We start from the raw sequence: 22,159 nt of genomic DNA, 5'->3' as shown, positions 1-22,159 counted from the left end.
GTTTTCTCATGCACAAGCTTCCAGAATTTTTATACTGGAATAAACAATAGTCACCTCTGTTGAAAATGGTTTGCTTTCTGGCTGTTCTCAAGGATATGATGTTCTTCTTACCCTTAGCTGTGTGCTGTTTTCCTATCTCCCTGTTTTAGGACTTAGGGGTCCACACCGCCCCAGGACAGAGGGCTTGGGAGGGCATTCGTGATGATCATGCCTGAGCCTGGAACAGGGGAGAGCCTCCTGGCTCTCTGAGTCCACTTTCAAGAAGCTTAAACAGCACACAGCAGTGGACGGATGTAATGTATATTCTGTCTCAAGACTGCAGCATTTTAGGTCGAGTGATGGGGAGGCTGTGAAGTGAGGTCCCACGGGAGCTGGACCTGCCACTCCATCGTGACTACTGCCTTACCAGTGAAGTTCAAGTGCACCATAATCCAGCCATCTCCTTTCTAGATTAATCTTAGAAAAACCTACGCACATGTGCTCTAGGAAACACAAATACTAAAACCAAAACAAACAAAGAAAACTGGGATAATTAATGGTATTTACTCCAAAAGCATGCTCAAGCCAATTGAAGTATGTGCTATAATACAAGTATCAGTGGGGCCATGAAAATGAGTTATCAGGGCCAGAGGGATGGCTCAGTAGTTAAGAGTACTAGTCGCTCTTTCAGGGGACTCAGGTTTGACTTACAGCACCTATATGCCACTCACAACCATCTGTAACTCCAGTTCCAGGAACTCTGGCTTCTGAGGGCACCAGGTATCCTGCACATGATTCACAGTCATGCATGGAGGCAAAGCACCCATATGTGTAAAATTAAAAACAAATACATCTTTTAGAAAGTAAGTTATCAGGAGCTGGAGAGATGGCTCAGTGCTTAGGATCACATAAGATTCTTTCAGAGGACCCGAGTTCAGTTCCCAGGACCCATGATGGATGGCTCACAACCACCTGTGATTTCAGCTCAGGGGAATCTGACACCTTTAGCCTCCTCTGACTAAACACATTCACCTAAATAAAAATAGTAAAATAAATCTTAGAAGAGTTATCAGAGTGTAGAGGAATTTTAATCCAGCCACATGTCTGCTTTGGCAAGGGATCACATTCAAAGACCTTCTAGGTCTGTGTGATCCCTCTGGAACACAGGCATGCTCTTGGTACACACCTTTAATCCTAAACAATGATGTCTAATTGAGGGGCATACAAAGTGATGAATCAGTGAAAGATTTGACAGAATGAGTCAGAGATAGGATACGCACAACTCTCACAACAATAACACAGGAAAGAGAAGCTACTGAAGAGCATCACAGGGAGAGAGAAGAGTCAGCTGGGAGTCAAGTCAGCTCAGTTGAGTGGAGCTGAGTTGAGCGAGCGAGTGCAGTGCAGTGGAGTGCAGAGAGTTCACTCCTGAGTTCATGCAGAGGCAGCTGAAGCCAGAGAATAAGAAGGAGCCAAGAGGTGAGAACAAATTGCCAGAGTTAATTTGAGGCCAAGCAAGGCAATTCAGTGAGAAGACAGATCGAATCAGCTTGGAGAGGAGTTTGAACCAGAATAGCTGAGTTGAACCAGCCATCAGAGTTCAGAAAGAACTAGAGGATGAGCTTATTCAGCAGAAAGCCTCTGAGATTACAATTATGTTAGGCAAATAAAAGTTGCATCAGAGGTAAACATCAAACATACGAGGCTTCCACAGAAAACCGTGTTCACACATCCATGGGCTAAGCAGGAACCCAAGCCTATTCCCCAAAGATTTCATTTAATTCATTAAGTAGTTTCATTTAAAGTTAAGTATGTTCTCACCATACAATCTGGAAATCCTACACCTGCATGGCTGTTTACCCGAATCAAGTAAAATCTGTGTTCATACAAATATCTGCATGCTAATGTTTATGACAATTTTATTGTCCCAAACTGGAAATGCGGAGGTGGAAAATGGACACTTAGACAGACAACATGGATGGGTCTCAAATGCTTTAGGTGGAGCGAGAGAAGCACACTTGAAGGCTACTGTCTTAGAGTTTCATTGCTGGGAGTGACACCACAACTAAGGCAATTCTTATAATGGACAACATTTAATTGGGGACTGGCTTATAGTTTTAGAGTTTCATATAGTTTATAGTTTTAGAGTTTCAGTGCATTATCACCATGGTAGGAGACGTAGCAGCATACAGGCAGACATGGTGCTGGAGGAGCTGAGAGTTCTACATCTGGATCCAAAGGCAGCCAGGAGGAGGCGCTCTTTCACACCGGGCAGAGCTTGAACACAGGATTCCCTCCAAGCCCACCTATACAGTGACACACTTCCTCCAACACAGCCATACCTGTTCAACAACGCCACACTTCTTAATAGTGCCACTTCCCAATGGGTCAACCATATTCAAAATACCACACTCCATTCCCTGGCCCCCATAGGAGTGTTCAAACACATGAGTCTATGGGGGCCACACCTAACCATAGCATAATGCAAAATATGTTTTGCCGAACTTTGAAAGTCCCCATAGTTAAAGTCCCCATAGTCTATCACAGTCTCAACTATGTTTAAAAGGTCAAAGTTTCTTCTGAGATGCATGCAATTTTTAAATTGTAATCCCCTATAAAATTAAAATCAGAAAGCAGACCACATACTTCCAATGTCACAGGATATACTTACCATTCCAAAATGTCATAGTGAGGAAATACTGGCCCAAAGAAAGACAGAAAAACTAGTTTGGCAAACTCCAAACTCAGCATCTCCATGTCTGATGTCAAAACTCTCTTCAGATCTCCAACTTCTTTTAGCTTTGTTGACTGCAACACAATTCTTTCTCTTGGTCTGTTTCCACTCACTGTTAGTAGCTTTCCTTGACAGGTATTCCATGGCTCTGGCATTTTTAACATCTTGGGGTCTCCAAGGCAACTTCAACTTCACACCTTCTTGTCCCTGTGTCTGGGATTCACACATGATCTTCTGGGCTCCTTCAAAGGGCTTTCATCACTTCTTCAGCTCTGTCCTCTGTAGCACACTAGGCTCTGACTCCATTCCACTGCTTTAGTGATCATCTCATGGTACTGACATCTCCGATATGCTGGGGTCTTCCACTGCAACTAGGCTTCACCAATAGCCTCTCATAGGCTCTCTTCATGGTGCCAAGCCTTAACTTCTTTGCATGACCCCTTCAGTCCTGGGCCATCAACTGCAACTGAGGCTACACCTTCACCAATGGCCTTTCCTGGTAGTACCTCACCTTGGCCTCTCATAGTGCCAAGCCTCAGCTGCTCTCCATGACCCCTTTATGCCTATAAAACAATACTGCCTGGGTGATTCTTACATATTACCAAGTTCAGTTGCAGGGACAATGTCTGTCTCTGGAATACAGCTTCTTTGTGTTCTCAGAAAACACTTCACAGAAGATTTCATTTCAGTGATGCTGGTCTCTTCTTTATCACTGCGAATTTCTTAGCTCTAGCTAACCAGCATCAATTGTCCCAGTAACCCCTTCTATCCTTAACTCTAAAGCCAGAGCCACATGGCCAAAGTTGCTGAGTTCTTTTTGAGTTCTTTTGCTTGTTGGGCTGGAACATGGCCTCTTTATTCTATTACATCATCTTCAGCTGTTTTCCAACCTCTTCACTGCCTAACTTTGGCTGTCCTGGAACTTGCTCTCTAAACTGACCTTGAACTCAAGAGATCGGAATGCCTGTGTCTCCTGGATGCTGAGATTAAATGCATGTACCACCACACCTGAACCTAAGCTTTTCTTTAAGCCAGGAACTTACTCTGTACCAGGCTGACCTTGAAGTCAAAGATCTGCTTGCCTCTCTCTTCTGGGATTAAAGGTGAGTACCACTACTCCTGGGCCCTTCTTTGGTTCCTTTTCACAAGATCTTTATAAGTTCTGGATTGTAATTCGTTCCAGATATAGTCAAGTTGACAACAGAGAATTTCCATCACAATCCACCCCTTGTCAGTCTGACACACAATCATCTCCTAATGTCCAAATGAATACAATTACCAGGTCATAATAACATCTAACATGATATAACTATTCCTCATCCATCCACTTCCTGGAGCTTCCTTTCTCCTTGAAACATACATTTTATATTTTTCCTTTCTCCTTTTGCTAAGCTTGATTAAAAAGCTTCTCATAAGAGTGAACTGAAGGATGAAGTCTAGACTAGGCTTTTATGAGACTTCTTTTGTCAATGCAATTACTCTGAATCTCTTCACTTTAACTTCAGGCAGACTCTTCAGACAGGGGCAGAAGGCAGCCACATTCTCCATCAAAATATCACAAAAATGATCACTAGGCAACATACTAAAATTCTTCTCCTCTGAAACCTCTTCATCCAGGCCCCCAGAGTTCAACTCACCCTCAGCACCAATGTCTTCCATATTCCTACTAGGATGGTCCATTAAGCCCCACTTAAAGCATTCCACTGTTTTCCAAATCCAAAGTCCTCAGAATCCACATTCTTCCAAACAAAAGAATGATCAGGCCTATCACAGCAGGTACCAACCTCTGTCTTAGTTAGGGTTTCATTGCTGTGAAGAGACACCATGACCAAGGCAACACTTATAAAGGATAACATTTAATTAGGACTGGCTTAGAGTTTCAGAGGTTCATTCCACTATCATCATGGTGGGAAGCACTGTACTATACAGGCAGACATGGTGCTAGAAGAGGAGCTGAGAGTTCTACATCTTGATCCGAAGGCAGCCAGGAGGAGGGTCTCTTCTAGGACCCTCACTAGGCAGAGCTTGAGCACTAAAAGCCCTTAAAGCCTGTCTACACAGTGACACACTTCCTCCAACAAGGCCACACCTCCTAATAGTGCCACTTCTCGTGGGTCAAACATATTCAAACCACCACAGCTACATAGTATGCCATGAATGTGAGATGGAAAGATAGAACCCAAGAAGCCAGCAAACAGGGCTCCAGAGGCTGGGAGAAGAGGGGTGGTCTGGTCAAAGGCACAAAGGGAACTTTCTGGGGTAGGCTTTGATCATGCCATCACTGACTTGACAAAGCAGGTTTGTCAAAATTCATAGAAATCACAGATAATACTATAAAGAATGAATTTACCTTAATTTTAAAATGCCCTCCTTAATTGTAGCCCTAAATTGTCCTATTAAAAAACAAACAAAAATACCTTTTGTGGTTCAGGAGATTTAATGCCAGATGCCACTTAAACAGCTTGGTAAAATTATGGCTTTGGAAGCTGGAGAGATGGCTCATTGGTTAAGAATGAATACTGCTTTTTATAATAGTTGGGTTCTCAGCATTCACATGGTGGGGGTGGGAGTCTCACAGTCTCACAGTTATCTGTAACTTCAGTTCTAGAGGATTCTATGCCTTTGACTCTCTTGGGTACTTGCACTCATGTGCAGAAACTCTCTCTCTCTCTCTCTCTCTCTCTCTCTCTCTCTCTCTCTCTCCACACAATTTTTAAAAATTATTCCTTTGTTACTTTAGCCCTTTCTTCCCATAGGCCTGGCCTCTTTGAGAAAACACAGTTGCTAGAAAAAACGAGCTAAGATGGGCTTTCGAGGGCGCACACCACTGGCTTCCATCACCTTTCTTCTGGGAGCTAGCAGCCTTAAATAATGGCAGAACGAGGGAGCAGAGAGGAATTCTATGCTGCATAAAACTTTGAAGGCACTCTTATTTCTGAATGGTCAACTGCAAACTTGCAGGCACTTGTACCTGAAAGGCTGCAGAAGCTATGGAAATGGCCAGAATTCAAAAAGGGCAGGAGACGAAAAACCCATAGGAAGAATTTTGAAGAATAACAGAAAAAAAAAAGAATAAAGTACCTTTCTGATCACTCCCAGTTTGTTTAGCCAATCTCAGAACTGTGTACAGGGGTCACTTCTCTATCTCCTACCCGTGCTGTAGACAAAGACTTGTCTTCTAATGAATAAGGCCCCGTTTATACCTTAACCAAATAATGCAGAAATTGAGGCCCTTCTCCTGATGATCCAGCACCTAAATATATTTCTTAAGGAACTAAGTTTGGATCACTGTAAAGTTGGGACCACTATACAAGCACACAAAACAAGGAGCTGTTACTCTGTGACTGACAGGCAGAGATGCCAGATGATCTAAGTTCCAAACTAGAAGGGATATTTGTCTCCTCCACTCACCGCTGCAACCTTGGAGCCCATAACTGTCCCTGAGGTAGAGGATAGAAATACTTGTTTACTAATGAGGCGTGCAACTCCAAGATGTAGCCAAGAAGGTGAGAAATGGGGCTTGCTTCCCCCAACCACCTGGGCACAAAGAGCAAATACAGCTTAACTAAGGGCATAGGAACCTGCAACAGCTGGTAAAGGCTCAACTTAACCAGGAACATCATGGGCCAAGATGGCTGCCCCCACACTGCGTTTGGGGTGTTGGTGGTCCAGGCTGGCCCTGGGAGTGAGGTGTGCTGTGTGGAACCTTCCAGGGCTCACACAGGTGAGGTGGAGCCTTAATCCCCCAAATTCAGGAATCCCTTGACAAGGAATATTATTGCAAGCCAGTAGCAGAATTCAACAAAGATAAGTATGACCTGGAGCTCAAGAAAACTCAGCTCATCAAAGCTGCGGCTGCGACTGAAGCAGACTCTCTCATCAGCAAATTCACCAACGTGATGATGAAGGGAGGCAACAAAGTTCTGGCCCGAGCCCTCATGGCCCAGACTCTGGAAGCAGTTTGAAAAGTACCATGCTGCCTCACCAGAGAGGCCACCATTGAACAGAGCCCCTACAGGATCTTCACCAGGCACTGAAAAACTGTGAACCTGTGACTGGGTTGGTGCCTATCCTCAAAAGAGGCCATTTCTACCAGGTCCCTGTGCCTCTAGTTGACCGACATTGGCTCTTCCTGGATGGATAATCACAGAATGCCAAGAGAATAAACCACGGCGGACCTTGATGCCAGAAAAGCTGTTGCATTGAACTGCTGATGTTCCATAACCAGGGCCCTGTGATCAAGAGGAAGCACATGTGCATAAGATGGCAGAGGCCAACCGTGCCCTGGCCCACTACTGCTGCTGGTAGCAGGGAAGGAGAGGTGGACACACTGCCATGAGAAAGAAACCGCTGGAGAGGTGGCTCAGTGGTTAAAAGCACTGCTCTTTCCAAATGACCTGGTTTGATTCCCACCAACCACATGGAGGCTCACTAACCGTCTGTAACTCCTGTTCCAAAGGTTTTGATACCTTCTGACCACTGTGGGCACCAGGCACATGGTATACAGATGTATGTGCAGACAAAACATCTATACATACAGTACCACTAATAAATGTTAAAATATACTTGGAGTAAAAAAGCCCCACAGGAACATCACCTAAAGCCAGCAAATGGGAAATGGATGGGCCATGGATAATCCCAAATAAACGTTCTTGGAACTCTCTTTATACATAAAACACAGACTGGAAGAAAAAAATGGGTACAAATTCTTCATGGAGAATATTTTTATTTTATTTATATTCTTGCATACTCTAAATGCACAGTGTGGGTTTCATGTCTTCAAAAACACTTGTGGGACTGGTCAGTGTATCGGAGATCTTCGGAAACGTTGCCTTAGGTTTCAGCTAAGCGAGTCACAGAGATTGGTCATATACTACTACAAAATTACAGGAGGTCTAGTTATTATTATTCAACAGTTACTAGAAAAGCTTTGAGAACACCTGACATACAGCCTGAGGGGGGAGGGGGAGAGAAGAGTGAAGGCTACCGAAGCAAGATTTCCATAATACGACTCTATGTACAGTATCAGAATTCTTTCCCAGACAGTACAACATATGTTTAAATCATTATGTTAAGGGCACTCTAATATAAATGCAAGTCTCACTAATTTTCATCTTTTCTCTTTGGCTCACAAATGCACGAAAATACCATAAACAGTATCCAGAACTTACTCCATTAATATATAAATAAGATACATTACAAATGGGAAGAAAATACAAGATGTCTCTTTAACATGGTATATATTTGAATATAAATAAGCAAATATCTCACTGACGTACAATTAAATCATTATATGCACTATCCTCTGCCCAAAGATAGACAACAGTAATATACACAGTTTACACAGATGAATCTCTGTAACAGCACAATTGTGACAAAGACTCTGCTACTATGTCCCCTAGCAGGGTACTAACAGGGAGGGTGTGACATCTGTCATCTACTGGTACTTTCTGTCATCCATCATCCCTTCAGGTGGGAACAGCCCTCATAGGGAGGTAAGCTCCCACCAACAGCCTTTCCCTGGGTCCCTAGGACACTGCAGTGGGGGTACCATCTGTCCTGCCATTGCTTGTGAAATGGTTAGCCTCTTAGTAATTGCTGGGGGTGAGGCTAATTCCTTGGAGATGAGCGACATGCTGTGGTCTAGGACTAGGTCACATTCACTATACATACATGTACATAGAGAGAGGTATATATTACTGTACATATATACTGTGTTTCTAATGTGCAATATTTTTTAAAAGAACATTATTTCCCGCTAACTCTAACAAACAAGCTTATGTGAGATGTGACAAATATTCTTTAAGAGATTATAATTTCCTTCAATGAAATGGCCTAGGTGCGTCAGCTTCTGACAGAGCTGTGTTCTAGGGTGCCAGAGGGGCAAGATGATGGCCGGTGATTCTGGTTCTGAAAGGGGGTTACAGATCCTGACCCAACCTCTCTATCTCCTCAATGAGGAAATCGATGTCAGACTGGGTGGCGGCTGGGTTGGAGATGACCATCCGGAAGAAGTTGGCTTTGTCCCCTTGAGGCTGGTAGCCCACCATGGTCGTCCCTGACTCCATCATCAGGGCCTTGATCTTGGGAGCCACCTTGAATGGAGAACAGAAGGCCAAACTCAGCACCAGCTCTGACACGCCCTCTTTTTAACACATCAACTTGGCTTACTTTTTACTATGTGTCTGAAACAACAACTGTCTTAGAACCAAATTTTTCTCAAGGCTAGTATCTAAACCCACCCAACCACCAGTTCCTGTAGAAAACACTGGGCAAGTCAACCGTGAAAATCAGTCTTGGGACAATGATAATAAAGTAAAAAAAGAAGAAGAATCAAAGACAGAAAACAGTGCACTTTTGATGTAGAGTTCAGGATCCTGCCTGGCACAGAGATTAAGTCGATCAAATATCCATTCCATGGTTGCATACCTAACGAGTTACATAAATACGGCAACAACTCTGAATGGATAAACTAGCTGTAGAAATTGACAGAGAACTTGGGTCTGAATTCAGCTAGGCTTGGACTTAGTAAAATACAGTAGTAAAATACAGCAAACAAAGTAGAATGTGGAATGTTCCAGCAGAGCCTCCGTAAGGAAGAGCACCAGCCCAAAGCTGGACTCCATTTTTGGGGGGTGTTTGTTTGTTTGTTTGTTTGTTTCAGAGGTTTCTGTTGTATCTGAACACAGCCAGGGACAATGCAGACCCTGGAAGTATAAATTAAGATGGCTTTGTAACACCCATTACCCAGAAGTCCATCTTGAAATTTTTTTTTAATCCTTCTCCTTTAAGAACAGCATGGTGGCACCAGGATGGCTTGACCAGCGAGCCAAACAGCAGCAGCATGGCATGAGACAGAAAGAGCTCGTCCTTACCCTGTGTAGTTTTTCTCGTCGCTCAGGGCTATCTGGAACCCCTCGGAGGCTTTGTGGAATATACCAGAAACAGACATTTGTGTGCTCAGGCTGTAGAAATTTCAGGGGACAATAAAACAAACAAAAATAAAATGATTAGAATTTGACCCAAAGCTGGAGACATTTTGGAGAAAGTTGTTTTGGTTTTTCCCAGTCCAAAAAAAAAAAGGGGGGGGGGGCAGGAGATTCTGAATGAGGTCTCCAAAGCAGTGCATAAATACACCAGACAGGAAGTATTGCTTATCCACTCTCTCCGGTCAAGAGAGCTGGCTCCCCAACCCCCAATGAACTTTCTAGATCTCCAAGCCTATCGCCTCTGTACCTTGAACCAATAAAAGATAAAACCAATGGCATTTTAGTAGCTCAGGAAAGGGTGTTGTTACTTTGCTGTTTGTAGGGTCGTGCAGAGGGGAAGCTGCTTAACTTAGTTAGTGAGAGAGGTTTGCAGCTCTTCCCTTAGAAACTGCTAGCACAGTGCCTGCGCCTGAGCAGCGTTCTCAACCTTTCTAATGCAGACCCTTTGTTTGATACAGTTCATCATAACCCCAATCATAAAATTACTTTCGTTTCGACTTCATAACTGCAGTTTTGCTATGGTTACGACTCGTAAGGTAAATATCTGTTTTCTGTGAAAGAGTCATTTGCCCCCCTCAAGGGGTCACAACCCACAGGTTGAGAAGTGTCATTCTAGGTGGCTGGAGACATCACTGGTCTCATTTCAATGTTCTACTAGAGAGAATGTGTAAACCTGTAAAGGGAAGTCCCACTGACGGAGTGTGGGAGCACCACATGCTGACGTCGAGTGCTCGGGACTCTGGTGCTCAGTTGCTGACTTGCAGGTGCTCTCTTGAGAAGTGCACTGGTAAACAGACACATGCCAGCCGTGGCCGGTGCTCGGTTACAGCAGGTTATGAACAGCTGTTTTATGTATGAACAGGCTTTCTTTTACCAGGACTGGCAGTGAGTCCGTATTTCTTTATTCAATCGTAAACTCCACCAGGGCACCGTATTTGTTTTGGCCAATACTCTATAACCCAGTATCTGGCACTCAGGAAATATTGGGCTGACAGGTGCTTTGCTGTGTATAATGTGGGGAGTGTGTGAACCTAGGCAGAGGCAGTTTATCAGGCTCTCTTCATAATAAATCCGTGGAGAGCAAGCCCTCACTTAGAGCCAGTCTTGGAAGATGAGGACATACCTGACCTCTAAGCTTCTTGGGCCTGGGAGATACTTATCATGGATCGAGTCCAACTCAAGACAGAGCCAAGAACAAGGAAGGGGTAGGACCTGCCCCGGGAAGCGCTCTAGGTCAAAGAGCTGGCTTCAAGCCATGTGCTTTAGGGCTCGGCGCCTTTAACTTTGTGTGGAACTTCATATGGGGTTGTGCGACTGATTGGGAGGGGCAATTATAAAAGACTTCTGGTTAGAGAATGAGCAAAGCTTAACTCTAAATCAAACTTAATGAATCTGGGGCTTGCTGGCAGTGCTCGCCTGTGTTGTATGATGTCCCCTCACTACAGACTTGGTTTTGAGCATGCAACATGCGTACCTGCTCTGCCCAGAGTCCAGAGTGCTGCATGCTGTGAACAGCAGTGTTCTCACTGTACATACAAACTGCGCTGTGCTTGTAGAAATGGCTCAATTGCAGAAAACAAAGACTTTTAATATTTCCCCTTTGACATTCTGCCATTTTGTACTATATATATGATATATGTGTACAATATCTACTATATATTAATGCAGGGCACCATTCTCTACATTTGAAGACTATAAAATCAAAATCTTACTAAACTCTGAAAAATATCAAGGAGCCTCTGCATCAATGGTCCTCAAGCTACCTAATGCTGCGACCCTTTAATACAGTTCTTCATGCTGTGGTGACCCCCAACCATAACATTATCTTTGTTGCTACTTCATAACTGTAGTTTTGCTACTGTTATGAATCATAATGTAAATATCTGTATTTTATGATGGTCTTAGGCAACTCCTTTGAAATGGGCAGTTGTCCCTGAATGGGTCACAACCCATAGGTTGAGTACCGCTATACTGAATCTTGCAGTATCCCATACGCAACCAAAATATAATACTTTGTGTACAAATAAACAATAGCACCCCGATTCATTAGCATGCAGATTTACTTTCAGTCTTTAGTAAGTAGCAAAACTGTCTACCAGAGAATGGCTTTAAAATAATTATCTTTACCATTTATCCTCAGTCTGTCTATTTTATGTATCCATATACCTGGGGTTGTATAAAGATATTAGGGGTGAAAGGGCCATGAATAGTTAAAGTTCAAGTCCCGTTTTGAATGAGATGATGAGACATTGGTGATCTAAAGCTCCAGGAACTTCCTGTGTGATTTTTTTTCTGGAAGCACCATGTGTCCAGTCCACAGTGACAACCTACCTCACCATCGAAAACCATCTCGAACTCTTCTCTGTTTTTAATCTTGGCATAGAGGTATCCAGCCAACTCCAGGCATTTGTTGATCTGATTTTCAAATCCCACAGTGCCCTGTTTCAAAGAAGAAAGCTGTTTGTTGCTGTCAAGTCGTGTTTCCCTGTGCCGGTCATTTGGGAAGGCTATGCTAGGTTTACAGGGCATTTAAAGAAGAGTCATCCTGGAGGTGGCAGGGAAGACGCATCTAATTAAATGTGCACTGCTTCTTCAAAGCCCTGAATGCAAGAAGATGCTTTCTCTTTCTAGGACCTTCGGTTGGTCTCTTGGAAGTCGTTCTCAGCAGGGCTTTAGCTTCCTGCAAGTCAGCTACAAGCCAGTTAGCTTCTGGATAGAACCACTCAAAGTGTCCTATCTGGACTGAGGCCAGTCTACAAACTGTTGCAGGTTGGGATGGAATGAGTAGAGTTGCCGAAAAGAGGAACTCTTAAAAACGTTTATTTATCTGCCCTTGCTCTTACTCTGGCCTCACTCCCTCCCTTCCTCCCTCCCCACTCTCTCTTTCTCCCCCCCCCCATGTGAGCAAGTGTACAGGCCTTTGTGCATTCCTGGGACTGAAGGTCAGAGGACAATTAGTGAGGACCAGTTTTTTTTTGTTGTTGTTGTTGTTTTTGTTTGTTCACCATGTGTGTTCTGGGATTCAAACTCTCAGTAGCAGGCACCTACCTCTACCTGCTAAGTCGCCTTGCTGGTTCCATTAAGAAACTTTGAAAACAAATGTACTTGTTGATGTTAACAAGTAGTGACTTTGGGCTTATGTTTTGCATTTCATTTTTTTAACACTTTCATGATAGGTCAAAGGAACTACCATCTAGTGCTTCATCACAGATACTTTAAAAGACGCTACGATAGAATGCATCTTTCCCAGATATATATCCTGGCCAAACCTGTCCCCAGTCCTCACTGGCAATTGACCTTCCATAGAACAGTGTGTCTGCTTCCAGCCACAGGCCAGCAGGCTAGTGAGGAAGTCATGGTTCTCAGCACAGGCCTGGAGACTGTACTAGCTCTAACTACTCCCAAACTGGCTGAGCATGAGTTTGGCTGATTAGCAGAGCAGCAGCCGGCTGCTGACTGGGTTGGTGTTAATGAGAACAGATGCACAAGGCTGGCCTGTGGGTGGCTGAAGAGCCCAGACAGAATCCAGAGATGGCAAAGCAGGAGCTTCTCCAAGAGGTGGTACTGGGGGACTCTCCCACGCAAAGGATTTCCACCCCAGGATCTTCCCTCCACAACCTAGGGGCTGAACCTCAGAAGGCCACTGTTAGACAAAATGAAGGTGTAATTATGGAGACAGGCCACGTGATCATTACAGCAGTGCAAAATGACAGGGCTTTGTCTCTTATTGTGGTAAAGGCATTTATATGCTCCAAATGCCTATGATTACTTTGTGGGGAAAATCAAATCCAGACTCTACATTCAGGCAAGATGACTTAATGAGGAGGGAAACTAAACATCTGTCAGTCTTTTCTATAGAAGGAAAAATATCAGACTAGACATTGCTGGAAAGCCTTATTGTTTGGAGGGAAAATTAGTCCAAATCTTTACTATGGAAATGATTTAAATTAGCAAGTAGTAAGTAAATAGAAACAGCAGGAGCAATGCAAGGCTGGGAAATCCAGATTGCCTTAAGTTGGCTGCCTTCTTCCCAGATCCACAAAGTAGTTATATAACCTTTTTTTTTTCTATCTTCACTAAATAATTTTAGAGTTCTTAAGAATTACTGTGGGAGACAGGCACGATGGCTCAGTGGGTAGTGGTGCTTGCTGCTAAGCCTTACAGTAGTCTGAGTTTGGTCTGAGAATCCATAGGTTGGAAAGAGGGAACCAACTTCTGCAAGTTCCCCTCTGACCTCCACAGGCACACAGTGGCACACACACACTCACACTCATGAACACACACACACACACACACACACACACACAGAGAGAAACAGATAAAAAAATTTTTTTTTAAATTTAAGAGGAATTATTGTGGAAATTGTTCTCTTGGCAAAATTTTTAGTAATAAAAGAATTACAAGAATAAGAACTTTCAATGGCGATTCAAACTAAGGAGAAGGAACTGAAGAAGAGAAAAGCGACATACAGAGAATTATTCCCTTCACAAAGAAGATACAGCTAGCTCAATTATTTAGATACAGTGACATGTACAGTGAACTATCTGTGGCCCATCACTGCCTCCCTGTCACCAGCCTCCCAGGCTAGCCACAGTTCCCTGTTTCCTGGATTTCCCCTTCATACCTTTGCTTTCCACATCAGCCAGAACTTGAAGATGTCTACATGGCGGCCACACTGAATCGCCTTGTCCCCGGTGTCATAGGAGACGTCATACTGCTTGTCTGGCTGGAAGAGGTAGCCTGCACACATCTGGTTGCATCCTTGGAGTATACCCTGTCATGAAAATCAAGATGTGAGCAACTCTCCTCACCAGTCAGAGATGTGGGTTCGAGGATGGACTGGGGACCCACACCTCCTTTCTTCTGAGGCCTTCCATAGGTTCAGATGTCCTTTAATGTCACTCTTGGGAAAACCCCTGCCTGTCTGCCCCTAACCCCTGCCTTCCTTCTGTCACTTGGGTCAGAAGAAGTTCTATTGTGTTGGATGCCCGCCAGGGCCTCTGTTCCTCTGAGGGACATCTGGACATTCAAGTGGGGGAATCACTTTGCCGTTCTTTGGCGGGGCTTGGAGTAAAAACCTCCTTGGGTGGGGAAACTGGTGCTGTGAAGAACTTCCTCCCCCCCCAGGTGCTACCCCCAAGTCTTCCAATTTATGCAAGACCCCCTATGATGTTAGGGTAAGTGGAGGAGAGCCAGTGTGGGTTCTGACTCCCAGAAGAGACACCTGAGGTGGGTACCTCTCTTACAGTAGGTCTACGAAACATCAGTGCACTAAGTGTGTGTGGGGTGTGGGGTGGGGAGAAAAATATGACTGCAGCCCACTTACCGAAGCTTTTTTAGAAATTACATTCATTTATTTTGTGTGTGTGCACACACACTTGTGTGGGTGTATTACACACATACACATGTGTACACCATGGCATATAGTAGAGATCGAAAGACACTTGAGGGAGTTAGTTCCCTCCTTTCTCTATGTGAATCCCGGTGAAAGAACACGGAGCCTTAAGCTTGGCAGCCAGTGCCCTTACTCACGGAGTCATTTTGTTGGCCTTACAGAGAAGTCCAACAGTCTCCGATGCCCTAAGCTGGTATCTGTACTTCCTGTTCCATCTAACTTTTTTCAGCTCTTGAGACTACAGATATCCACTAAGAACCCAACATATGCTCCAGTGAGCGAGGTTTGCTCTCACTGACTGGGATTAGCAATCATTCTCAGGTCTGTCCACACAGGAAGAAGTACCCAAAGAAGCTTACTAAAGGATCTGTCACCAACAGGGTCCTAAGCACTGAACAAAGACAAAGGGCAGCCAAGAGCCAAGAGGAAAATCAGTGTTAGCTGGGAGGGTGGGGAAGAAGTCTGCAGGCTCCCCATGGGGCTAGCAGCCAAGAGAGTACAAACCTTTTCCTTGACCAGAATGGCAGAGCACTGAAGCAGCACGCCCATCATCTTGTGAGGGTTCCAGGTGACTGAATTGGCCCTGGAAGACACACAGGAACCTCTGAGAAGGCGGGAGGAAGGGAAAGAAGAGCCTATCCTCTCGAGGAAAACCCCACAAGCCCATCTCCACTGAAGTCATGGCTGCTTTTCTTGCCCAGTCCCCTAAATCGACCCTCAGCGGGAAGTGATTGCTTTAGGCAGTCTCTCAAGGTATTCTTTATAACTGCAGAATTCCATATAAGTGCTATTAACCACAGCTGCCAGCAACTCATTACATATCCTACTGATCTCAGAGCTTTGGGTGTATGTGACAGGAAATGGGGCTAAGGTCTGGGACTTTGCAGGTATGCAGTCCAAATCTGAGCCTTAGTCCTGACATTTTTTCTAGCTTGTGTACATTACACAGCTCATTTGTGCTTCAGAGTTCCCATCTATCTCATCAGAATGGAATAAAAGATAAAACAAGTTCATGGAATATGTAACCATAGGGCCTTGTATATGTGATTGCCATGGCAACACTATGATAGAGATATTCCTATTACTTCTCATTTACAAAAAGAAACAGATGCACAGATAGGCTAACCACGTTATCCAAAGTCACACTGCTGGGAGATGCTGGATCATGGTCCAGCTCCAGGATTCTCTTTACAGAACTAACACTCATAGTCTGTATACTAGATTGCCTCCTTCTAGGTAACAGCCTTGACTGACTTCTTCCTGCCTTTCTGTTTTGATTTAAAGAAGGGGTAGTGATGGGGACCTGCCTGCCGATGGCGCACTGCAATGCAGTGATCAGCTGCACTGCCCATAGACTTTGACTACCTAGCAACAGCGATTGAGAAATTAGCATGATTTTTGCCAGTCTGGACTGCCATGCTCACTTAACAAGCACGGTTTCCTAGCAACTGGATCACTCTGTCAGACACAATTAGATGACTAAGGAGCACACTAGCTAGGACATTTCAGAAACAACTGAGTGTAATGTATAGTAATTCAAACTTGAGAAATTTGCTTCTGTGGGTTACAGACCCTTTTCTGATGGTCTCGGCCATCTCTGTTAATACCCAAGATGGATGTTTCCTCTGATGTTAACAATTCCCTTGCACATGTCTGTGCCCACCCAGCACTAACTCCTCCATGTGGGCTTTTAGCCTCTTCCTTAGGGTGTGTGTGTGCACGCACTGAGTTTCAAGAAGCAGGCAGGGCTTGAAGAACTTTCCCCCTACATGCCCCAAAAGGATCCCTGATGAGAGAGGCCTGGGATGACTCCCAGGAAGGTTGACTAAGTAAGTGCTGGCATCATAGAAAAAGACTCCATGTCAACCCACTTAGAAGGCATGAACTTAACCAATTTTGTCCCTGCTGCTGCGTGTCAAGTCATTAAAAATTATATTTAAATCTCATAAAATGGCTTTAAACATGGCTTTCTGGATGTCCTGAAGACTCCAAGTAAATGATTCTCTGCTACTGCAAGTGGAGGGAAATAGAGCCTGATGTGGGTTGGCTCTCTTCAGAAAACAAGCATGCTGTAATGCTAAAAAAAAAGAACAAGCTTAGTGTTAACTCTTTCACCTGGGTCCAAGGATGGAAAATAAGAACTGCCTTAGCTATTTCATGTATTTCCCTCCAAATTATACAGTCGTATACTTCATCTTTAACAAGCCAATCTTGTATTGACCGTGGTGTTTTAAAACAGGAGAGCAGACACAGTCACAGCTACAGAATCCAGAGTCGTAGCTAGGAGAGTGCTCCATGAACTTCCAGGTCTGGTCTTCTTACTGCCTGGTCTTCACCTGTTCCATGTCCACTGTCCTCAAGAGGGCCAAGAGTTGTGTCTCTGGGCCTTTGTATTGACCATGCTGTCAATTATTGTCATGTATTGACTGCCTGGAATATTCTTTGCTACATCTTTGCTTCCTGCCTCTCTTTTGCTGTAGCTGCCCAGGTAAGTCAGGGGAGCTGGGTGTCTCAGCCATCAGCTTACTGAAGAAGAGGAGCTAAAGGAATCAGTGACCTCCCTGTCTCCTTCTCTTTTCTCCTTCCTAGGCACCTCACTGGGTGACTCACTTCACCCTGTGTGAAATCACTGAGGACTCATTTGACTCAGAAATAAACCATGCACTCAAAAGACACCAGCTGAGCTAAAGTTTGCCTAGTCTGATTGAGATACCCAACTGAAAATCAGGGCTCAGGGGCTTAAGTCTGACATGGAGGCTGAGAGGGGATGGGCCAAGGTGTATACTGTATCTGATGCAGAAGATGAAGGAGGGCTATGGAGCCTACTGTACCTTTCTATGCCGCTGAGTTTGTGGCGGTGTTTCCGGGACATGAGCAGCCCACCACCCCAGGCAGCCTGCAAGGACAGAAAAGAGACAAGAGGAGCTGTAAGGCTGAAGACTCTAAAAGGAAGATAGGCGTTCTTTTGTTCTAGCACTAGAGAAGCAGAGATAGGCAGATCTCTATGTGTTTGAGGCCATACTTGTCTATGTAGCAAGTTCCAGGCCAGTCAAGGTCACACGAGGGATGACCTATGAAATAAGCCCACGCTGACAGTTCTAGTTGCCCAGGCTGTGGGCACTTCAGTGCTTGCCATTTCTTTACATAAACTTCCTTCAGAGAATGTCTTAGTGATCTAGAAAAAGTGGGTTGAGTTTGTGGTGACTGTGAATCAAAGCCCAAAGGCCCAGCGTGCTGTGGCAAACCAGGGATTCTCTAAACTCAATGTACTCATCCTGACAGCCATGGAGATACTGAAAGCTGCTTAGAAGGCAGGAGCAACTGCTTGCCTCTTCCAAAAAAGTCTTGAGAAACTCAGAAGCCCCAGTCATAGGAGACACTGCTCTGGGTATCATGATACCTGTTTGACTGAATAGCCCGGCATAGTAGACCACACAGCATGGGCTTTGTTAGCCATTTAGAGTTTTCTTTTGTCTAGATCCAAGAAATTATATCCAGTAAGAGAATGGAGGAGGAAGCGGGATAGGAGGGGGAAGGGGAGGGGTGGGGGGGAGGGGAGGGGAGGGGGAGGGGAAGGGGGAGAGGGAGAGAGAGGGAGAGAGAGAGAAAGGGGGCTCTATATGTAAGAACACACATTTGCTAAGCTTTGGGATTATTCTCATAGCTGCTCATGTCTTCTGTACACATCCTTATTTCCCTGCACGCAGCAGATGGGCGTCTTTCTACAAGTATTCCAGATGGAGGATGCAGCAGGTGACTAAGTGTTCACACTCATGGCCACTTCCTGTACGTTATGTCTTTTTTTTTTTTTTTTTTCCCTGAGATTCTTTTTTTTTTTCCCGAATTTTTTTCTGATTCTCTGAAGTTAGCTATATTTCACTTTACATCCATTCATCCAAACTGCTCATCACAGTAGACTCTAGAAGGATCCACACAAGACAACTATTGGCCAGGACGGAATGAATCCCAGAGGGTGGCCAGGTTCTGTGGCATGCACTGTTCACAAACGGCTCGCTGCGGAGTGGGGAAGAGCAGGAGCTAATGTATGTGGGCAGGGCCAGGGAGGGTGTTCAGAAGAGCTGGAGGCAAGGCTGAAAGCAGAGTTGTTTCTGTCCCTTCACAGGACAGGGCTGTGTGTGGACGAGGACACTTACATCTACGTGCAGCCAAAGGTTGTATTTCTCACATATGTCCGCAATCTCCTGTATGGGATCAAATGCTCCATAAACAGTCGTGCCTGCGGTTGCATTGACATAAAGGGGAACATATCCCTACAAGGTGAAAGAGATAGCTGATTAGTGCTGTTAAAAATGTTTTCATTTGTTTTATTTGTTTGGTGTGTGTGTGTCCCTGTGCCCAGTGTGTACTGGCACCCTCAGAGCTCAGAAGAGGATTTTAGATGCCCCAGAGATGGAGTAACAGGTGGTTGTAAACCTGATGTAGGTGCTGAGAACCAAACTCTGGTTCAGTGGAAGAGTGTTATGCCCTCTTAGCTGCTGAGCCATCTCCCCAGGCCCCTTGTTTGTGCTTTTAACCTTTCCCACCTGCTTGTTTCTATGGGAAGTAGAAGGCACCAATCTTTATTTCTAACCATGAGCTAAGCTGGTGAAATTAGAGACAGTGGCTTGCTCATCATTAAACAGGGATATTTTATTGTTTTTGTTGTTTTTTTTTTTTTAATGACTTTTATATGCCAGGTCTTTTGGTGCTGGGAACAGTACAGGGAGCAAGTAGATAAAGAACTCTAACATGATGGACTTAAATTATATATATATATGTGTGTGTGTGTGTATGTATATATGTATATATATATATATTGCTTACTCTAACATGATGGATTTAAATTAGAATATATATATATCACAGTGGTAAGTTATATGACACTAAGGAAACTAAAGAAAAAATAGTAAGTATTTGGAGTGATGAACACTTCTGAACACTTCTGAACATCATCTGGATACTGCTCTTTCAGGGAGCCATGTTGTTCTAAGTGGTTTGATAACACAAGTAAACACAAACTTTTTTTAAGAGGTGGATACAAGGACTTGGAAATTAGCTCAGTTAGTAAAGTGCTTGCCTTGAAAACATAAGGACCTCAGCATCCACACTTAAAAACCAAGCACGTTGGTGCGTACTTGTAATCTCAGAACTGGGACTGGGTAAATAAATGGAGATAGGTGTGTCCTTGAGGCTTGCTGCTCAGCCAACCTAGCCTGCCTGGTGAGTTTCAGGCAGGGAGAGACCTTGTCTCAAATAAATGATGCAGTGCCTATGCTTCATGTCCTCTGGATTCCATACACACCTGCACACACAAACACCTGCACACACACCTGCACACTCACACCTGCACACACCTGCACACACACCTGCACACTCACACCTGCACACACCTGCACACACACCTGCATACTCACACACACACACAATGCATGACTTGTAGACTCAGCTTTGGGGCCAAATCCTTTCACAAGTTGGAAATAAGTGAATATCTCAGACAGAAATCTTGGAAATGTAATACAATTTCCCATTATCAAAATATTTCATCATGTAGGTAAGAAACAGTCATTTTTTAAAAAAAGTATTCACTGAAGTTTCAGATGTACCAAAACATCTTTTGATGAACATACCTTTTGTTTGGCATCAAGAATTTTTGCCTCTAAATCAGCCGGAATTATCTTCCCCCTGTAATTATTATAAAAAGAGAGAAGTTAAAATGAAGAATCAACAAGATTATACAAGAGGGAGAAAAACCTTTTTCATCAGCAGCAAAAAGTAATTTAAATGGATATTTTCAACAGACCATTAGCAGCTTGGCACACTGTACGGAGCCAGTGCTTAAACACAATAAAGCAGATTTAACAGATGAACACGTTTAATACATCAGGAACCTAATGCTGCTCTGCCCTGCCTACCTTTCATTGCACTTTATCAAAATCACATTGTCGGTTCCAAAGCCAAGCGCAGCCCCGGCTTTCTTTATGGAATAGTGACTCTGAAACAAAGGGATGCTTGAGGTTAAAAGTTGCATGGTCCCTTGAAAACCATCACAATCCACAAGCCAGAGTCCCCCCCAACTCACATGTTCTGAGGTGAAGAGGACCAGTTTGGGCACAGCCGCCATGCCTTTTGTCTTCACTTCTGGAAAGTACTTGTACCGAGCAGCCATGATGCTGTACATGTTGGATATGGCTCCCCCTATCAACAAGCAGACATAGCAGGAGGTTGTTGGGGTTCTCTTGGGTTTTTAACACATAGGTTGAGCTGGTGTTTCACTACATGGGGAAGGGAAAAGACAATATCCTGAAAGTTTTGCTGGTTTCTTTACTTCTAAGGACTTCCCTCTGTATCTCTTGCTATGAGACTTGAAGTGGTTACTTAACTCCAGAGCTATGTAGGCAATTCTGCAGGAGGTGATTCATGCATTGCAGTGCCTACCCAGAGCCTATACACAATATAAGAGGCGGTGGGAGCAGCTGCAAAGACATGGTTAGTTACAGCCTCCCGGCTTCCATCTTCTGTGTAATCTGTTTCCTGAACAAAGCTGAATCTGTTCCCTGAGTTCAGAAAGACAGAGAAAAAGAGTAATGGAGCTTTCAGAAAGAAATAGTGCATTTCTTGGTTACTATTTGGCTTGGGTACTCTTTTTTCAGTGAATAGCCCAGCTGAGTTCCTGAATCTAGGAGAGGTCTAAGCTTATTTAAAGGGATACAAACTCACTCCTGTCCCTCTGAATAAAGATACAAAAGGAAAGAAGATAACAATCCGAGTCTAGTCAATACAAACTGGTCACTTTTGCATTAGTTGCCTGAGGATGAAATAGGCAAATCTGCGGTCTGCCTGAATTGCCTGGACAATTGTATTCTTATTTCTTCTCTTGCCCTGGATGCAATCACACTGCCGCTAACACCATCTATAACTGCTTCTTACCTGCAAGTACAGCAGTCTTCATTGTAAAGATTTTTATTGTATCTACTTTGAGTTAGAAACTAAAGTAGATACAATATTTGGACTTAACTCAGCTCACTGATAATCTGACTCACTGATCCTTAGTTTTGCTGTTGT

The 22,159-nt window shown here is 44.1% G+C and overlaps 1 protein-coding gene and 1 pseudogene across 2 annotated transcripts in view; one reads left to right on the top strand and one right to left on the bottom strand.

Annotated features, from left to right (window-relative positions):
* The first annotated feature begins 5,278 nt into the window (after positions 1-5,278).
* On the top strand, positions 5,279-7,305 carry LOC143441328 (small ribosomal subunit protein uS7m pseudogene; annotated as a pseudogene).
* A 110-nt stretch (positions 7,306-7,415) lies between these two features.
* Gad1 (glutamate decarboxylase 1) overlaps positions 7,416-22,159 on the bottom strand; it is a 39,558-nt gene continuing 24,814 nt past the window's right edge. For both annotated transcript variants that reach the window (XM_034495120.2, XM_034495121.2), the window contains exons 8-17: positions 21,177-21,292; positions 21,010-21,089; positions 20,725-20,779; positions 19,252-19,368; positions 17,929-17,993; positions 15,602-15,680; positions 14,327-14,476; positions 12,034-12,141; positions 9,589-9,678; positions 7,416-8,808 (exon numbers count right to left, since the gene is read on the bottom strand). In XM_034495120.2, coding sequence (XP_034351011.1) covers positions 8,635-8,808; positions 9,589-9,678; positions 12,034-12,141; positions 14,327-14,476; positions 15,602-15,680; positions 17,929-17,993; positions 19,252-19,368; positions 20,725-20,779; positions 21,010-21,089; positions 21,177-21,292 — 1,034 coding nt within the window. In that variant the 3' untranslated portion in view covers positions 7,416-8,634. The remainder of the gene's footprint in view (positions 8,809-9,588; positions 9,679-12,033; positions 12,142-14,326; positions 14,477-15,601; positions 15,681-17,928; positions 17,994-19,251; positions 19,369-20,724; positions 20,780-21,009; positions 21,090-21,176; positions 21,293-22,159) is intronic.

The sequence above is a fragment of the Arvicanthis niloticus genome, chromosome 2, assembly GCF_011762505.2.
Source record: "Arvicanthis niloticus isolate mArvNil1 chromosome 2, mArvNil1.pat.X, whole genome shotgun sequence".
Classification (NCBI taxonomy): Eukaryota; Metazoa; Chordata; class Mammalia; order Rodentia; family Muridae; genus Arvicanthis; species Arvicanthis niloticus.
The sequence above is the reverse complement of the archived record's forward strand: the minus strand, read 5'-3'. Positions and strand labels throughout refer to the sequence as shown.